Source organism: Lepeophtheirus salmonis, chromosome 10 (genome assembly GCF_016086655.4).
Source record: "Lepeophtheirus salmonis chromosome 10, UVic_Lsal_1.4, whole genome shotgun sequence".
Classification (NCBI taxonomy): domain Eukaryota; kingdom Metazoa; phylum Arthropoda; class Copepoda; order Siphonostomatoida; family Caligidae; genus Lepeophtheirus; species Lepeophtheirus salmonis.
This window is the reverse complement of record NC_052140.2, coordinates 13,867,627-13,885,100: the sequence shown is the minus strand read 5'-3', so window position 1 is coordinate 13,885,100 and position 17,474 is coordinate 13,867,627. Positions and strand designations below refer to the sequence as shown.

At 33.9% G+C, this 17,474-nt stretch overlaps 2 protein-coding genes across 4 annotated transcripts; both read right to left on the bottom strand.

The window, feature by feature from the left end:
• Positions 1-377: 377 nt before the first annotated feature.
• Positions 378-17,272, bottom strand: LOC121125657 (protein polybromo-1). 3 transcript variants are annotated; one of them, XM_040720852.2, is made up of 11 exons: positions 16,928-17,272; positions 16,370-16,867; positions 15,038-15,322; positions 14,705-14,972; positions 12,027-14,603; positions 10,470-10,601; positions 3,456-3,581; positions 1,731-1,840; positions 1,472-1,650; positions 1,306-1,408; positions 378-694 (listed from the first exon to the last, which is right to left on the bottom strand). In XM_040720852.2, exons 4-11 carry the CDS (start codon positions 14,918-14,920, stop codon positions 487-489), a joined length of 3,651 nt encoding a protein of 1,216 aa, XP_040576786.2. In that variant the 5' UTR covers positions 14,921-14,972; positions 15,038-15,322; positions 16,370-16,867; positions 16,928-17,272; the 3' UTR covers positions 378-486. The 3 variants fall into 3 exon arrangements, with proteins under 3 accessions (XP_040576786.2, XP_040576787.2, XP_040576788.2); XM_040720853.2 differs by lacking the exon at positions 3,456-3,581 and having other exon boundaries at positions 16,928-17,235; XM_040720854.2 differs by lacking the exons at positions 3,456-3,581; positions 10,470-10,601 and having other exon boundaries at positions 16,928-17,184.
• LOC139906465 (protein polybromo-1-like) lies at positions 14,960-17,023 on the bottom strand. Its single transcript, XM_071891362.1, has 3 exons — positions 16,928-17,023; positions 16,370-16,867; positions 14,960-15,322 (listed from the first exon to the last, which is right to left on the bottom strand). Exons 1-3 carry the CDS (start codon positions 17,021-17,023, stop codon positions 14,960-14,962), a joined length of 957 nt encoding a protein of 318 aa, XP_071747463.1.
• Positions 17,273-17,474: the final 202 nt, after the last annotated feature.

Sequence of the window (17,474 nt, the reverse complement as noted above, 5' to 3'; positions counted from 1 at the left end):
ACTCTGTGATAAATCTTCAATGTTAATTTCCGTCTCATATGACCACACACGAATGTGCAAATATATTTTTTGCAATAGCAAAATAACGGGTCAGCTAAAAAATACTTACGATTTAAATCACTAATCATATCCATTCTCGAAGGGGATAAGTAATAAGAACGTATAAAAAATATTCTTTTAAAGTGGCTCGATAACTTATTCGAGATTCTGTTAATAATTCAGAGCCTAAGGAAGTATCACTCCAATAAATGGATATAAGATGACACTATAAATTAAGAATTTAAATAGAAAAGAGAGCAAATATATTAAATTGATATGTGATTCTCTGGAGTAGAGAAACACCACTCAGAAGTAACAAACGATTATATGAAGCAACATTGAGAAAATACAATAGTTAATATATTCTATAAATTACTTTCCTGATTAAAACTTAATTTCACTTGATGATTGAACATATATGTATTTTATAAAGATAACAATTTACATTCATAGTTTATAAATTCCCAGAGAATCTGACATCATAAATTCTCGTAGGGCCCATAGAGCATCCAGTGAAGTTCCATGTTGACCATTGTCAGATAACCAATGAGCAGGAAGCTGAGCTTCATCCGTCTTGGTGTTTTCCTTAGTAGCTTGTAGTTGTCGTTCCCAATTAGACATGGAGTGACTCTCAGTAGTAAGCCCCTCGATATACCTATACGAAAAGAAACAATTCATTCAAAACTACTGCAATTACAGGAACGTCTGCAAGGGATGGACCTGAGGAGCTCTAGCCCCTCCCAAATTAAGGAATTTTTTTTTTTTTTTTCCAAACAATGTTATAATTCAAATTTAATCTTTGAAATTTTTTCCAAAAATTTAATTTTTTTGTGAACTGATTTCGATTTTTGATCTTTTTCCAAAAAAGATTTAATTTTTGAGAATAGCTTTGGTTTTTAAAAAATTTCTGGGGAAAAAATTATAATTGAAATTTAATATTTGGAAAAAATTTATAATAGAAATTTAATATTTGAATAAAAAATTTTTAATTGAAATTTAATTTTGTATGAACAGCTGTTGATTTTAGAATTTTTTTTCCAAAAAGTTTAATGTTTTGTGAAAGCTATGGATTTTTGCAATTTGAGGTAAATTTGAAACTTTTTTTCAAAAAATTTTATTTTTCAAATTTTTTCTCCAAAAAATAAAATTAATTTTTACATTTATTTTCAAAAAAATTCCAAAATCCATACAAACCCTTGCCCCCAAAAAATATAATCTCTCAGACTCCCCTGAATTAGGGATATCATAAATAAACAAAAATATTACTTGATGTAAGCTTCGGAGTGAAGTAGTTTTTGGGGTCTTGGAGGAACAGTATGAAATATAGGTTCAATGACCTTGGTGTTTGTCATAACAGGAGGACCTGGAGCTAAATATAAATATGGAATGAATACAAATCGTGACTTAAATATTGAAGATTCAAAAATCTTACATGGAGCAGGAGAAATGCAGTTAAAATTACGTTGATTGGTGTTATTAATTGAAATCATGGATAAGGCATTTTTTGATGAAGCGGGAGTGGAGGGCATTGCATTGAAGGTGATATTTCCATTATTTCCAAAAGAAATAGGAGTTGATGTTCCACTGTGATTCATCAGCTCCTGCCGCTTCCTGAAAAAATAACACATAATTTATAATAAAACATTTTTTTCATTATTGATGGGGGGAAATTAATATCAATAATAATTTACTTTTCTTCAAACGCTCTCTGTTCTTGAAGAAATTTGATTTCATTTTCCTTGTTGACCTTCTTCGCTCTTTCTTCATATACTTGTTTCTCAAGATCAGATAATTGCTTCCACTAAAAATAGAACAGAAAGACCCTTAGTAACTTGTCAGTTGCATCTCATTAAAAGAAGAACAGAAACAATATACACGAAAGAAAATAAAGAATAATGGTGTGCATAGAATCTGAGCAGTAACATAAAAAAGGCATGTGACGGTTCAGCACAAAAACAATCTTTAACAGAAAATAAGACATTTCCAATCTATTATTTTACTGGGCCAACCGTTATTCTCTATACTCATCTCTATTATGTAAATTTTGAGAGGTTAAGATGTTGTTTGTTCTTTTTATAATTTTCCTATCGACAATGTTGTAGAAGACATAATTAGCCGTCGATTGCTAAGAAAAACATTGTGCTACTCACCAGCATGAGCACAGAGTACGAGAAGAGGATTGATATATAGCATCGCTTTTTGAGTCCCAGAAGGTAATCAGGAAGCAGACTGTGGCCTTGAGGAAGACGATTTACAATGTTTCTATACATGTGAATTAATTTTGGAAATAAATTATAATATACGTTATCCTTCACGATTTACAATATCCCCATGCATGGGAGACTTTGTAAATCATCTTTCTTGAGGCCCCAGTCTGCTTCCTGATGACCGCGCGGAAGAGCACTGCTATCTCAATCCTCTTCTCGAACTTTGACCTCATGGTGGTACTAGGACAATTTTTTTCTACGCAATCGACAGCCAATTATGTGTTCTACAACATTGGTCAAAGGAAAATTGTAAAAAAAAATTTACTCTTAACCTCTCAAAATTTGCCTGAAAGAGAGAAGTAAAAAAATAACGGTTGGCTTGGTACATCAATATTGATTAAACTCATTTTGGTCAAATTTGGGCTCCATATTCTAATTTGTGGGATGGAATGAGATACCCATGAATATAAGCTGCAGTTTAGAGCCTTCATTACATATAGGAAACTTTGTTTGGATCCGATATGATATTTTAAATAGAATCCATCATATCCTCTTTCTAAAACTATTTATAAAATTTGTATGACCTCTAAGTACCATTTGCGGCGCCTCCAAAGGGCTTATCAAAATAATTTATTAATGGAAATGTAACAGAATTTAATTGAAATTAAAAAGTTTGTTTTTGTGTTAACAGATAATATATATAATTGAGTTCTATAGTAATACCTTGAGATAAAAGCGTACCAACATACACGATGGATTCTGAGCAAACATTTGCATTGATATTAGTGTTGGATCGGTCCTAGGACTTATTTCAATTGAAGAATATAAGGACTAAGAAAAAAATGAACGTTCTAGTCACACATCTCCTACTTTAAATTTCAGCTGTTGTAATTTACATAAAAGACCGATAAGGACCGGTCTTAGGACTGACAAATTTTATTAGGACCGGACGAATAGGACTGCAGTCTTTTAAGTTTTTTTATACCGATCCAACACTGATTGATATACAATGTTACGAACTTATCCAGAACTGTGGACGGGACACAAGAGCTGCTTCAAGCGCAATTTTTTTAATGATTTCTTGTGGGATACATTGCATTGGGTTGCATGCTCTGTCCAGGATTAAACTCGTATGTCGAGGTATTACTGAGCTCATAATTTTATAAGCAGAAAAACATTACTCATTAATGTAATTTTCAATCACTCTACCTGATCTCCAACAATACGACTTATTTCTCCAAAAGTGCACTCCTTATTACTTTCGAAAACTAATTTCCGTTTATCGCTTGAGTATACTGTATAGGCTGTAACAATCTTTTTTGACGGTCCCTTATTCTAAGTAAGTAAATATGGCATCAAATGTATATTACTCCATAAACAATTTTGTTATAATTTCAACAAGATTCCCCTCTATGCATTGGTTCAATTATATAAAGTCTACCAGACTTAACTACCCAGCTCGTAACTTTTATTGTATCATGCAACTTTTTATCCAAAAAGAAACAAAAAAAGGCCAAAAATCAGCTGGTAGTTAGCCAAATAAGTCAATCATACCAACTCCTATTTATCTCTTATTTATTAAATATTTCTTCACAATTTTTAAGATGAATTACATATATTTATTTCGTCTATTAAAATCTTTCAGAGTATTTAATCGATACTGTATTTTAATATTGCATAGTAATATTTTATTAAAAGGGTTCCTATGCATTAGTATTTGTGTTGATAGCCAAAATTTCTCTATAGAAATAATAGAATGGCTAATACATATATATATATTATATACGAGTTATCCACAAAAAATTGTATTCTTGTCATTTTGGAAACAGAACCAAAAGTATAGAACAACTTCATACTTCGTTGATTTATCAAAAAGAATAAAATTATGAAATAACCATTAAGGTGAAGGAATGGACAGCTCAAAACAAAATAAATAGGGCAATTTTTGTGTATACGAGGTAACACCGTGTATTAGGTTAGAACTTTTTTTTTTTTATTTGAGATATGTTGAACTGCAAGGGTTTCAAATTTTGCATTTTCGGCTAAAGATATCGTATGTAAATTTAGAACGGGTTTGAAAAATATTAAAGAGGTAGCTCAACGGCTCACAAGTTTTGAGATTTTACGATTTTTTTCAAAAATGAATGTTTTGACCTAAATATCATCTAATACTTTCTCTTATAATAAAAGGAATTTAGATAAATAAATTTGCTATGTAAAATATGTTATAGTTTTTTCACTAACGTTTTGGGCGAATTGGTCAAAAAGAGCAAAGACTACCATAACTTGCATTACTTATTAAATGTCCATCTGATGCTCGTTAAAAAAATGGATAAAAGGTAACTTTGTATAAAACATATTCGTATAAGGACATTTCGTTTAAATTCATCAGAAAACGGGGCATAGACTTTATACCCGAGTTTCCGAGTACCGGCGATACTTAAATAACCTAAAAGCCCCTTACAACCCCCCCTCCAAATTGTACCACGAATGTTCGGGTTGTTTTCGGGTACCGCCGTATCCCAAAACGGGATGCAACCCACCGCCGATAATTAAGCAACTAATAAGAGCCCCTTACAACACCCCAATTTTACCGTGAATGCTGGGGTGTTTTCGGGTACTGCCGGGTCCCAGAACGTGATGCAAGCCACAGCCAATACTTGAAGAAACTAATAAGAGCCCCCACCATCCCCAATTGTACCCCGAATGTTGAGTGTTTTCGGGCACTGCTGGATCCCAAAACGGGATGCAACCCACCACTGATACTTGAAGAAACTACTAAGAATGAAAACCCCCCAATTTCATCCCAAGTGTTGGGTGTGTTTTCAGGTACAGCTGGGTCCCAAAACGGGATGCAACCCACCATTGATACTATAAGATACTACTAAAAGGCCTTCACAATCCCCAAATATATAGGAAGAACATATAGCGGATTGTAACTTTAAGCCAATAAGAACCCGAAAACATCACAAACCATTCAGGGTAAAATTGGGTGGTTTTGAAGGGATCTTAATTGTTTTTAAGAATGCACGCTAAGTTGCATCCTATTTTGGATACTGGTGGTACCCAAAAAGACCACCAAACATTCAGGGTACATTTGGGGATTGTGAGGGCTCATAACTGTTTGTTCAAGTTTTGGCGGTAAGTTGTATGCCGTTTTGGGACCTTTCAGAACCCAAACCACCCCCAACTTTCAGGGTGCAATTGGAGGGCTATGAGGGGCTCTTAGTATTTACTTAAGTATCTCCGGTACCTGAAAACACCCCAACATTCAGGGTATAAAATGACAATTCATAAATTATATTCCCGTTTCCTCATAAATGTATACGAAAATGTTTTATACGAATTGTCCTGATACGAAGTTACCGTACACCAAAAAAATGATATCCGTATCAACAACTTATGTGTCCCAAATTATTAGGAATTAAAATTTAAAAAAAATGAAGGGATGAACACAAAGAAATTAAAGAATGAGCACCTGAACGGGAAAAGTGTGAACGAGTCCAAGACTGGGTAGTGCATTAGTCATTGATAACAGATGTATATATTTTTTAAAGATATAGCCTTTTTTTCAAAAATAAATATCTACATTAATAAAGCAAAGTTTGTGTGTTTGTCTGTTGTCAACACTTCATTTTTGAGTGTCCACGGAATATCTTTGAACTGCGTAACTAATTGATCTAGGAAATAACCAATCAAGTACGAGCGCTTGTATCTAAAACGTCATAATTAAAAAGAAAAAAATGGGATCTGTGATACGACAACATAAAAACAATAATACACAAAATAAAGAAAAGGAGAAAACCCCTATTTATTTTTTTACTACATAAATTCATAGAGCCCAACATTTCAAAGGCCTATATAAGTTAATTATAGGCTTTGTATTCAAATTTGGGAGATGAGTTAAAATTCATCTATTAATTTTAGCTCTAGTTTAGAACATAATATGCACTTAGGATACATATACTGGCCCGAATATGGTCTTTCAAATAATATTTATCACTCTGCTACAGGCACAATGGGTGAATAAAACTAATTTGTTAATAAAAATTGACGATTATTCGTAGAAGAACATTTAATGTAATTTAAACTCAATTTTGAGCAAAACTGTTCTAGATTGATTTTGTGTTGGCAGACACATCTATAGTATCAATATAGTAGGTTATCTTCTCTTAATGAACTGCGATCAATACTGGTAGTATTGAATATGTACAATGTTATGAACGGATCCAGAGATGGGAACGGGACACAAGAGCGCATTTTTTTAATGATTTCTTGTGGGATACAACATCGCATTGGCTTGCATGCTCTGTCCAGGGTTAAACTCGTATGTGAAAGTATTACTCTGCTAATTACTGAGCTAGTGAAAAAATGGTGTGCATTTTGGGCTTATTAATAAAAAGAACCCAAAAATCGACATGGTAACCCTGACAATTTGAAGTATGTTTTGGAGGAAAGGAGCTAAGCTGTCATAACATTTTATTAGTTCAGCTACAATCTGCTGTGTCAGGGGAGGAGGGGAGGAAAATAAACAAGTACATTGGCAAAAATTACCCGGATGTCGATTCTCAATTCTATTCGGAGTACAACAAAAACTTAAAATTATAACTGCAACAAATCATCAAGGTTACTCTTAGTCTTTTATGATCGCACACGAATTTTCAATTAGGCTTTGACTATAATTGAATGTAATAGGAAAGGAAGTTCACTACTCAGAAGTTATATATTAATGACCAGGGCTAAAGAAAAGAAAATTCTTTCTTCATACTAACAATTACGAAAAAACGGGCTTTCATCACTACGTATACCACAACTGTAAACTGAGCTATGCTAAAATTTTTTTTTTTAAATAAAAATAGACTTAAATAGTAAAAAATTTAATAAAATATAATCATAACGTATTTTTTCAATAAAATATTCATAAAAACAAATGTTTTTTTTTTTTTTTTAAGCAATTGAATGCATCTTTGATAGCAAATCATTTTTTTAAATGATTGGTGTATTCATTTTTGGAATTTTTTTCTCCAAAGTTGTTCAGTATTTGTATTTATTGTGTAGTTAATTAACTTTTTAAAAGAACTATACAAATCAACTGCAAAATTCGAGTTTCTTAAAGATTTTGAGCAAGAATGTAACTCAGTACTTGTAATATTATTTTTACTTTTTTTGCTCAAAATTTTCAATTTAGTATAAAAAATTTCACGTTAGTTTTTTTTTAGTCTTAATACTACATCTCGAAATAAATTAATCAAATGTCGAATATGTTTTAAACAACAATATCAGTTTTTCTTAATAAGGATAATTTTTAGGATGAAGTCGACAGAGTACAGGTGGATGAGTCAACTATAAAAAGGCTCTGCACTAGAGATATTCAATTATCCGGGGGATGTTGAACGATAATCCAATATATCCTTGTTTTATGGATATATAGATAAGATTTAGTATCTACCCCTGATTTTTGATAGGGTGAAGTTCAAATTGTATTTATTCCAATATTGGTGGTGTGCGGCGAGCGGGTTATGTAATTTCTTACGAATTGGTGTTTATATTTTTAGTATTTATACTCAAAATGTTAAGTGGGACTTAGTAAGGAGAATATTATTTCCGGCTTATTATTACATCTATTTTTTAAGGCCTCTCATTGTTTATTTATGATTTATAACAGGTCTCACAGAGACTAATCGTACCCTTTGACTTTTCGAAGGGGGAGAGTGACTAATTTTTATTTTTTCCAAAAGGCATTTATTAATTTTCTGAAATTACTCGAAATAATAAATTCCACATCCGTAGATAGAATTCAAAAATTTCAAAAGACACGTATTCGAATATTTTCTATTTGATTAAGATCTTTACTCTTTAGTTCGTTAAAAAACTAAATTATTTTCATTTAATTAATTACTATCTTACGTCACACAAATTATACTATATCATTATCTCTTCTTACCGGGTGGAAACATGAAACTTACAAAGTTGGATAGAAAAAAGAAAATAGCCAGCCATTCCTTAATTATACATTTAACAAGGAACTTTAATTATCTTTTTCTGATACATAGCCAATCTCAAATTGATTATTCTATTGACCCGCTATAGGCCTCACAGATGGCGACAAGCCTCTTGCGAAAAGAGTTGCAAGCATTACCAATGAAGTTCGGGTCAATGGCAGCACAATCCTTGTCGACGGAGGCCTGCATGGCTTCAACTTTCGGGTGACGGATGCTAGAGGCCCTCCTCTCGATATGCAGTCAGAAAGAAAAGTCGAGGGGATTAACATCCGGACTGCATGTTGACCACATTTTCTTGTCCCAGAAAGCGATATTGTTAGCAAAGAAGGTCTAAGTAATTTTCGCAGTGTTAGCGGAGGCCCCTTCTTGCTGAAAGACAACGTTACTGTCGGGGAAATTTGCCTGGAACCAGGGGAACAGTTTGGTCTTGAAAATGTCGATGTATATGGCTGCCGTGAGTCTGTAACCCTCCGGGAACCATATTAGGGGTACCACAATGCCGTTAAGGTAACAATACCTAGCGCCTTGGCTGAAGCTGGGTGTTTGGTGGTGGTCACTTTTCCTAAAGTCCTATTTGATTTCGCCGAAGCTGCCTCTGCCTGGCACCGTACTCTTCCATGTTGTTGAGGAGTCTCTGGCAGCGTTGAAGATGGGTCATCTTCACGATGCCTGTGAAAAGGAGACCCTCCATCCTCTTCAGGGACTTTCCACCTAACTTTTGGGATTTTTGAACACGGCCGTGTGACTGACGTTGAGATTGCTTGCATGGGCCCACAGACTTGTTTGGGTTCTTTTTGATGCCGTCCTTGAGGGCTTCCGTATTAATGATGGGCTTTACCGGATCCCTCCTTCATCTCAATGGTATAGCCTCATCTTAACTTTGTATATGGTTTATACAACATACCCGTCAGCCTGGCCACCTCTGTTGGAGTGAGACTCGCACGAAGAAGAGTTGATGCCCTAAGCCTGGAATCTACCTATGATGACATTTCTAGTTAGATTTAAAAAATTTTAAAAAGCAGCAGGTTCTTGAGATACATGGCTACCTATACAACTAGACCATTCTTATTTCCTTGCACATAACCTCTCCAATCAATATAATTACAAGTGTGCAAGTTTCAAGTTTCCACCCGGTATATCAATAAAAACCGTGTATGCATTTATCAATACTTAGAGGTAAACTGGCAAACAGGTAAACCGATCAACCTGAAATTTTGCAAGTGAATACTGAACTGTATTTTAAGTAACCAGGTTCATTAAAATTTGTCTTTTTTTTCTTTTTTTTTAAATAAGCTTTAAGAAAATTCGAAATAGTTGGGGTACCTCTGCTAGTATATTAATAAGAACAAAGAATTTTAACAACTACCTTTTTGAATCTGGAACCAAAAATGTGTAGAAAGAGACAGAAGTGTAAAATTTGAAATCTATATACTAAAAGCGGTGCATATTTGTGAAATAGACAATAAACAACAACGTTAGTATTAAGTATATATAATATGTAACCATCAGTGTCGTGACTGAGTATAAGACGTACTCAATGATTTGGTATTTCCCTGTTTATCGAAGCCTTTTAGTTTAACAACTATCACTTCTACTCGGGTTTAGTTTTACAATGTTATATAAGATAAAATAGGGAAACCCCATTCATTGAGTAGATCTTAGACCCTTTAATTGATTAAAAACAATTTGCAGTCAATTTTTTAACTTATAAACCAAATGCTACAAAATAGAAACAATACAATTTGGGACAGTACAGTTCAAACTTTGTCAAAGTTCATTTTTGATTGTCCCCAGTGGAAAAGGCCTTTGTGAAGGGGGGGGGGTGGAAGGATATACCCGAAAACAGGACATGTTTACATTTAGGAAATTTACGACATCATCGTCATCGATTTTGATAATTTTTGATCAGGGTATTAAACCCCCAATATTTGTGAATCTTAGACCTATGGGAGTACGAGAGCCGTTTAGGAGTACCTCAAAATGTAGCCCTTTTCAAAGGATCATCTAACTTCAGATTTTTGAAGGAAAAGGTACTTGCAAGATCTACTTAAGTAACAATCAAGCAAGGATCCATTAATATAATAATGAATCAACATTATATTAACCAGAGATATATTGTCGTTAGATAGGAGGCAAAACTTGTTGAAATTAAAACAATAATAAACAGATTAGATACTTTTTAGGTATTCAAAGACCCGACGGAGTAGCTAATTAATATTACCTTCTTAGGTGTAGGCTCCACTACGGATGTATTAGAACATACCGATGAAATTCCATCAAGAGAATCCTCGTTATCGACTTCAAAATTATTTGAAAGGGACATTTTTGGCGTAGGGGGGAGAGGATTAACGACCTAAGTTGGGGTAATCAAAATTAATCGAATTAACAAAAAAAAAAAAAAAATATATATATATATATGGATTTTCCATACAATGGCTGCGAAAAAAGAGCCCCTACTCTAAGGAAAGAGGCAAAACATTTCAATTGGAAAAATCACTCAACACATTTAGTTCGAACAGGTTTAAAATTGTATATTGCGTATATTGGGGTCATTGTTAGGGATATGATTTTTATCGATAAACCTTACAGTTTTATTATCAGAGAATTAATTTCAGTATTCCCTCGTTTTAATCTTCTCGCATTATATCCCAAGTCATTTTTTGATCTAGGACGTGTGAATGAGTTAACCTGGTTTTAGGTCATTTTACCTCTAGAAGATATTGCCGCATGAAATATTCCCTGCCTTTTTTTTTTTTTATTAGCGTTTCGAACTTTACTGCAGTATTAAATCTTTCATCCCTATTTTCCTTTTTAATTTAATTAATATCTTATTGAGATACAAAAGACAAGTTCGAAACGATAATGTAATAATATAAAAAGGCGGCGAATATGTCATGTAGTAAATCTCCACGAGGCAAAATTACCGGTTACGAGTGAACATAATTTAGATACATGTTTTTGTACCAATATTATTTCAAAAGTCTTGTCGCCTCTTTCCTTGGAGTCCCTTGAGCCCTTGTCATAAACAAGAATGGAAGGAAAAATAAATAATTCACATAAGTCATGCAAAATAAAAATGTAGTTAGCTAGGATCATTAGTGAAGGGCAGCGCGAGAGATCAAATAAAGAATATATAAAACATTTGGTTGAGCACATTAGTGATGAAAAGGTTGGGAATCATTGCTTAATTGTATTAAAATTTGAGTTTTCAAAATACTTCACTTTTCTTTTCGTCTCAAAGAAATGCATATTCCTACTATTTAATATAACAACACTTGAAGGTTGGTATCAGATAACATTATCACAGTAACAAAAAAATTCAATTTGATTATTATTTTCAGAGTGCTTTCTAATTTCCCAAACGTCATACACATAATACGGGGCACACTCAAGAATGAAAACGATTAGTAAGTTGATACAAAATGGTCATAACATAAACAGTTCCAAAATGTCAGTATTAGTCATTTTATACGGAGGGACTATTATTCGGGTAATGTTACATTTTATTGTTTAATTTTCTGCAAATTAAAATGTATTCATTTGGGAATGTTTCTACAGAGAAACACCAATTAACGTGATCATTCACTTTTTAAGTTACTAGACTAGGTGTGTTAGTAATTTTTGGTTTTAAAAAAACCCTTATGTATAAAAACTTCACCATATAACTAATGTAAGTGCGAACTATATTCAGACAGTAATATTTAAGCAAGAAACGTTATCCCACATAGATCAACACCATGAAAGAGTATTAGTATAATAAGGCAAATAAAAAACTTACACGTTCCGGAACTTTTTGGATGTGAATAGGCTTCTTAAAGAAATAGATCTCATCTTCTTGTACACTACCGGAATTGAAAGAATACTTTTTCAATCCTGTTGGTGGAAGCAAGCCTCTCACGGCCCGTTTAGTTTCATCAAATATTGATTCACAAACGTATACATCTCCCTCTACAACCTCTGAAGGCCTTCGCGTCGTGTAGTCAGTAACTTCAAACACTGTACATTTCCCAACTGCAGAGAGCAATGGGTTTGTGTCAGAGATAGTAGACAAGAAAACTTCTTGTTTGTAAAATGATTGTGATGGATTTTGCGGGGTTTCACTAGGAGTAACAAACCATGGACCATGAAAGTAAGCCATCCCATCTGAAGTAGTCCACATGGTATCAATTTGAACAATGAGATTTTTTCCATTTTCGGCCCGTACATAAACATTATCGCCACGCTTTAATGTAATTGGACCTGGAATCGTGTACTGTTCAAAATATGTAATTCCTTCATCAAGTGGCTGTGGAAGTGGATAATCAAATGGAATAGGGTTCCAAAGAACATTGGGAGGAATAATGTTGCCTAAGGACTTTTCCATAGCTTCTATTTCCTCCAGCTCAGCTTTTTGTCTTTCGACCCGATGTTTATATACGGACGGAATGCGACGCAGTACAATAGAAGATTCTCTTATTTTCAAATTTACATTCCTCTTGATGAACTCATATGGTGTTTTCAGCTTAGTGAAGTATTTATTTCTAGTGACATATTGAGACTCACAGACCCAGACATCGTCATCATGTATACCTTCTGGTATATATTTTAAATAGTCTTTAACTGTTAAAACAACACATTTACCAACTACTTCAGATAAGTTGATAATCTTACGTACGTCACTAGAGAAAACTTCCCTATCCAAGAATTTTCGAGTTGGAAGATGATGAGTATCTTTCGGATACAGGAACTGAGTTCCATAAAAAGATAAAATACCTTCACCAGAATACATTTTCTCAATTCGATAAATTAAATTATTTTCTTGTACATTGGAGCTGATGTATACATAATCTCCCACTTTATACTCCTGAGAGTTTAAGCTTACTGTCAAAACATTGGTAGCACCATTTATCTTGGAAGATTCACTGTTGTCTAGGTCCTCATTGGGGAAATTGTTCTTCTCAATGGCAAATTTCTTTGCTTTAAGAGCAGTAATTGCTGCATCCAAATGCACTTGTGTATAAAGTAAAGCTCTAGACTTAAGTAGAGTTCCCCTTTCACAAAACTCATCTCGAACTTTGATGAAAAATGCTTGCAACTCAACGGAATCTTCAAAAATTAGACTGTCGGAGGTAGATAAATTCCTTGCTCTCTCAAAAACAGAAAATACATCCCGTTGAAAAAAGTCAAGTCTTTTGTAAAGAACTCTATCAAGACGTCTCTTGATAATATCCAAACTAAGGGCTCTAGTTTTAACTTCTTGATCATTAACAATTTTTATGTCATATTCAGGAATTTCAGACATCGAGTCGGAGAACGATCTACCATTTTCATCTTGATGATTGTAAACAGCAATAAATATAGAATTCAAGATATCTTGAACTCTTTGTGCAACATCAGTAACACTCCCAGCAGTCTCGTTCATTTCTCTAGCCACCTTCAGGGCAAGAGATTGAAGAGTCAATGCATCTTTGTAAATTTGAGAATCGGGTTCATTAAACTTGCAAGCGTTATCAAACATGAGGATAAAGTCAGCCAAAGTTTCTTCCAAATTATCATACACGTAAGTCTTGATTTTAGTACTGATTTTTTCAAAGTCAATTGGTTTTTTAATTACCTCATAGTAATCAGCAAAATCACGCTGATTTGGTAATCGAAGAAAAATTAAGGAAAGCTGTCTTCCTTTTACATCTTTGTAGTCCCTTAGAGCATCAAACAAAGCCTTCATCTTAATATTTTTGCTATCACTCGACAAAAATTTCTTCTTTGATGGTCTTCCTCTTCCAAGACCAGCAGAGAGACCAATCTCACGTCCTTTAGCAATTAATACTCTTTCAAGTGTAACTGCATCCTTGTAAATCTCTGATCTCTCTTCGTTATACTTTTTGCAGTTGGCAAACATTAATTTCATATCCTGTAAGTACTCTTCTTCATTTTTGTAGGCGCCATTTTTTATCTTATTATTTATTGTGTTCATATCCATGGGGTGCTCTATGACTTCGTAATAATCTGGATAATCCTTTTTCGACGGTAATTCCATAAATGCTGATACTAACTGAACTCCTTCATCATCTTTATGTATTAAAATAGTGTTATAGAGGATACGCATATTCTTCAAAGCAACAATGTTATGAGTCGAATTTGAATTAAAATGAGGTGAAACAACTGTTTCCTTTATTTCAATCATTCCATTCGGAACCACTTTCCCAGATTGAATTTCTTCCACCTTGGAAGTCATCAATCTTTGAAGCTTAACTCCCTCTTTGAAAATTTGAGAGTCAGATCGATTGTATGCCTTACAATTTTCAAACATTATGTTCATATCATTTACCATGTCAGATAACTTCCCATATTCTTTGTTCTTTAACTTTTTTCGAATCTAAAATAATTATAATAAAAATCAAGGCATAAATTCCTGATTATTCATTTGTTTTTTTTTATTAAGGCGGCGTTTTTTTAGTTTTTTTTATGAACACTTACCATGTTAAGCGATATAGGATTTGATATGGTTTGATAATAATCGGGAAAAAGTTTCTTTGAAGGAAGAATCAAAAAAAGGTTCACAAATTGTAAGACCCGCAACATCATAATTCCTAATATATTTGAAAAGTTCGCCCATTTCTCCATCATAAAGTTCCTCATCATCTTCATCCTCATCCTCATCCGTGTCACTTTCATCATCCGAAAGACTATCATCTACTTCTTCATCTTCGATATCATCATCTTTTGGATAAATCATTTTAGAAATCTATATTCAAAGATAATAATAGTTACAAGGATGGATATAATTAAAATTAAGACTCGAATAACTACCTCTGCGGATGAATATTGTTTTCGAATGATTTGCCTTCTTGCAGGAGGCCGACCAGCACCTCTTTTATCCCGATTGAGCCGAAATGTTTCTAGTTCGGTTTTTTTGTTTTTAGCGAGTTTTATTATTGATTTAGCGTCGCGATATATTTGAGATCCAGGTTCATTAAAAGTCATAGCATTCTTACACATTAAGAGAAAATCTTCTTCCAGCTCTACAATCGATCCATATGCATGTTCTTGCATTTTTGTTGCAATTGTTTTGAGGTCAATGGGATCCTTAATAACCTTAAATGTAAAAAGATTTTTAAATATAATCAATTCAACCATTTCTAACCGACAATTTAATACTGCAAAATATAGTTTTTAAAAGTATCTTCTACATCACATAGTGGGCCCAGAGTCTAATAGTATATGCAATACCTCACATAAATACATATACTATTAAAATAATCAATATTCAACAAATATTGTACAGATATATTCAAATCTTTTTTCCAGTACATATTCAACTGGAGATTAAAAATTTAATTTGGTATAAATCAGAAATATAATGATCAATTATTTAAAAATGCTGATTATCTTAATTTTATTTAGTTGCAAAATTATACAGCTATTACTTATATTCGATAAAAGGTGCATTGTCACCATCAAAATCCCCCCCCTCCTTAAAAAAGTATATCAAAAACCCCTCATCTCTAAAGGATTTAATACATATACTCCCCAACAATAATAGGATAGGAGAATCTGAGACTTTACAAGACTCTCAAAATATTACGAAAAAGGATATGCTTTTTTAAGCACGTATAGCTATATATTTGATGATTTTCGAGCGATTATTGATATATGCGACCTGTCAAGACAAAATCACGCTAGAATGACTTTTCTAAAAATTGAGTGTGGATTACATTTGTATTCTTCGGCGAATAATCGTCAATTTCTATCAACTAATTAGTCTGTTTAACCCTTTGGGTGTACTGCAAATTGCACTCGAGGTAGGCAAAATGGATTGTCTCAATAAAAGAGTGATAAATTGACAGGTTTTATTAGAAAGGGGCTATATCGGAGCTAATATAAGTATAAATGAATGAAATATAGGTTCTTAACTATGACTAAATGATTGAGTATATCCCCTCATATCCAACATATTTGAATACAAAGTCTTTAATTGACTCAAATAAAATATAGGGTTATATGTTTCATGACGTAAAATAATAAATTGGGATTGTCTACATCCTTGATTTTTGTTGAAGATTGTTTTAATCTTGACGTACTACATATAAGAATAGTCACAACCGCTAGAAAAGTGAATCTAAAAAAATGATGAAAATATACCTCATAATATCCTGGATACAATTTTTTGGATGGGAGCAATTTAAAGGGATCGGAAAGGAACCTTTGAGGCTCCTCTTCCGATGTGGCTGACAAGAGAGAGACAAATAATTCTTCAAGGAGCCAAGCTAATTCTCCGAGGCCCTCTCGCTCCCCCAGAGACACGGCAGGATTTTCGCCCGCCTCCACTCTTTCATAGGCCTTGTAAAAGAGTTCCTTGAGTTCCCGTGCGTTCTTGGACTCTTCCGAGTTTTCAGGGTAATATGCGAGCCAATGTGAGAGCATGAGATCCACATCCTCCTTGAAGACCCAGAGGGACTCGTACTCCTCCATCTTCATTTTCTGTTGGATGCGAAGGAGATCCATGGGAGTGGAGACACCTTCGTAGAACCCAGGATCATTTCTCCGCTTGGGCGCTCGAATAAAAGGCTCGCATAACTCGGTTCCATCCTCTCTTTTGTACTTGCGGATAAAGTCGTAGAGAGTCGAGATTTGCCACTCCTGTCAAGGAAAGGGGAAACAGAAAACATTAAAATTCTCGAATGAGTACGCAGTAATTACGGGGTCCAACTTCTTTTTCTTCTTTCCCGCTTCGGGGGACGTGTTGGAGGGCACAGCCTCCGTGTCCTCTTCAGAGAGCCGACGCTTCGGTAACATGGAATCCTTCTCCTGCCTCACGGATGGAAACAATCACAGATAATCAAAGAATAAGGCAAATTGGACCAAAAACAGTAAATACCTAAGAAGGTATTTGTCTACATACGTTTATTTTAATTTAAGCAAAATTAGGGAAGAGAAAGAGGAGAAAGAAAGAGAAACAGAGAGAGAGATAAACAAACCCTAGCTAAAGAAAGAGAAACAGAGATATAGAGAAAAACCCACTCTACGTTCATTGACAGAAAAAGAGAAGGAAAGAGAGAGAAAGAGAGAAATCAAGAGGAAAAAAAAGAAGCCAATTCCTGTATTTGTAGCTGGAACAGGCAGCACAATTCCTTCTTTTAATATCGCTTCTCTCCTTTTTTACTACCACGCCAGATGACATCCATATTTATATGTGGGACATCTAGCGTAAGCATCTTCAACTCAAGTTCTTCTTTTCTAGCTCCTC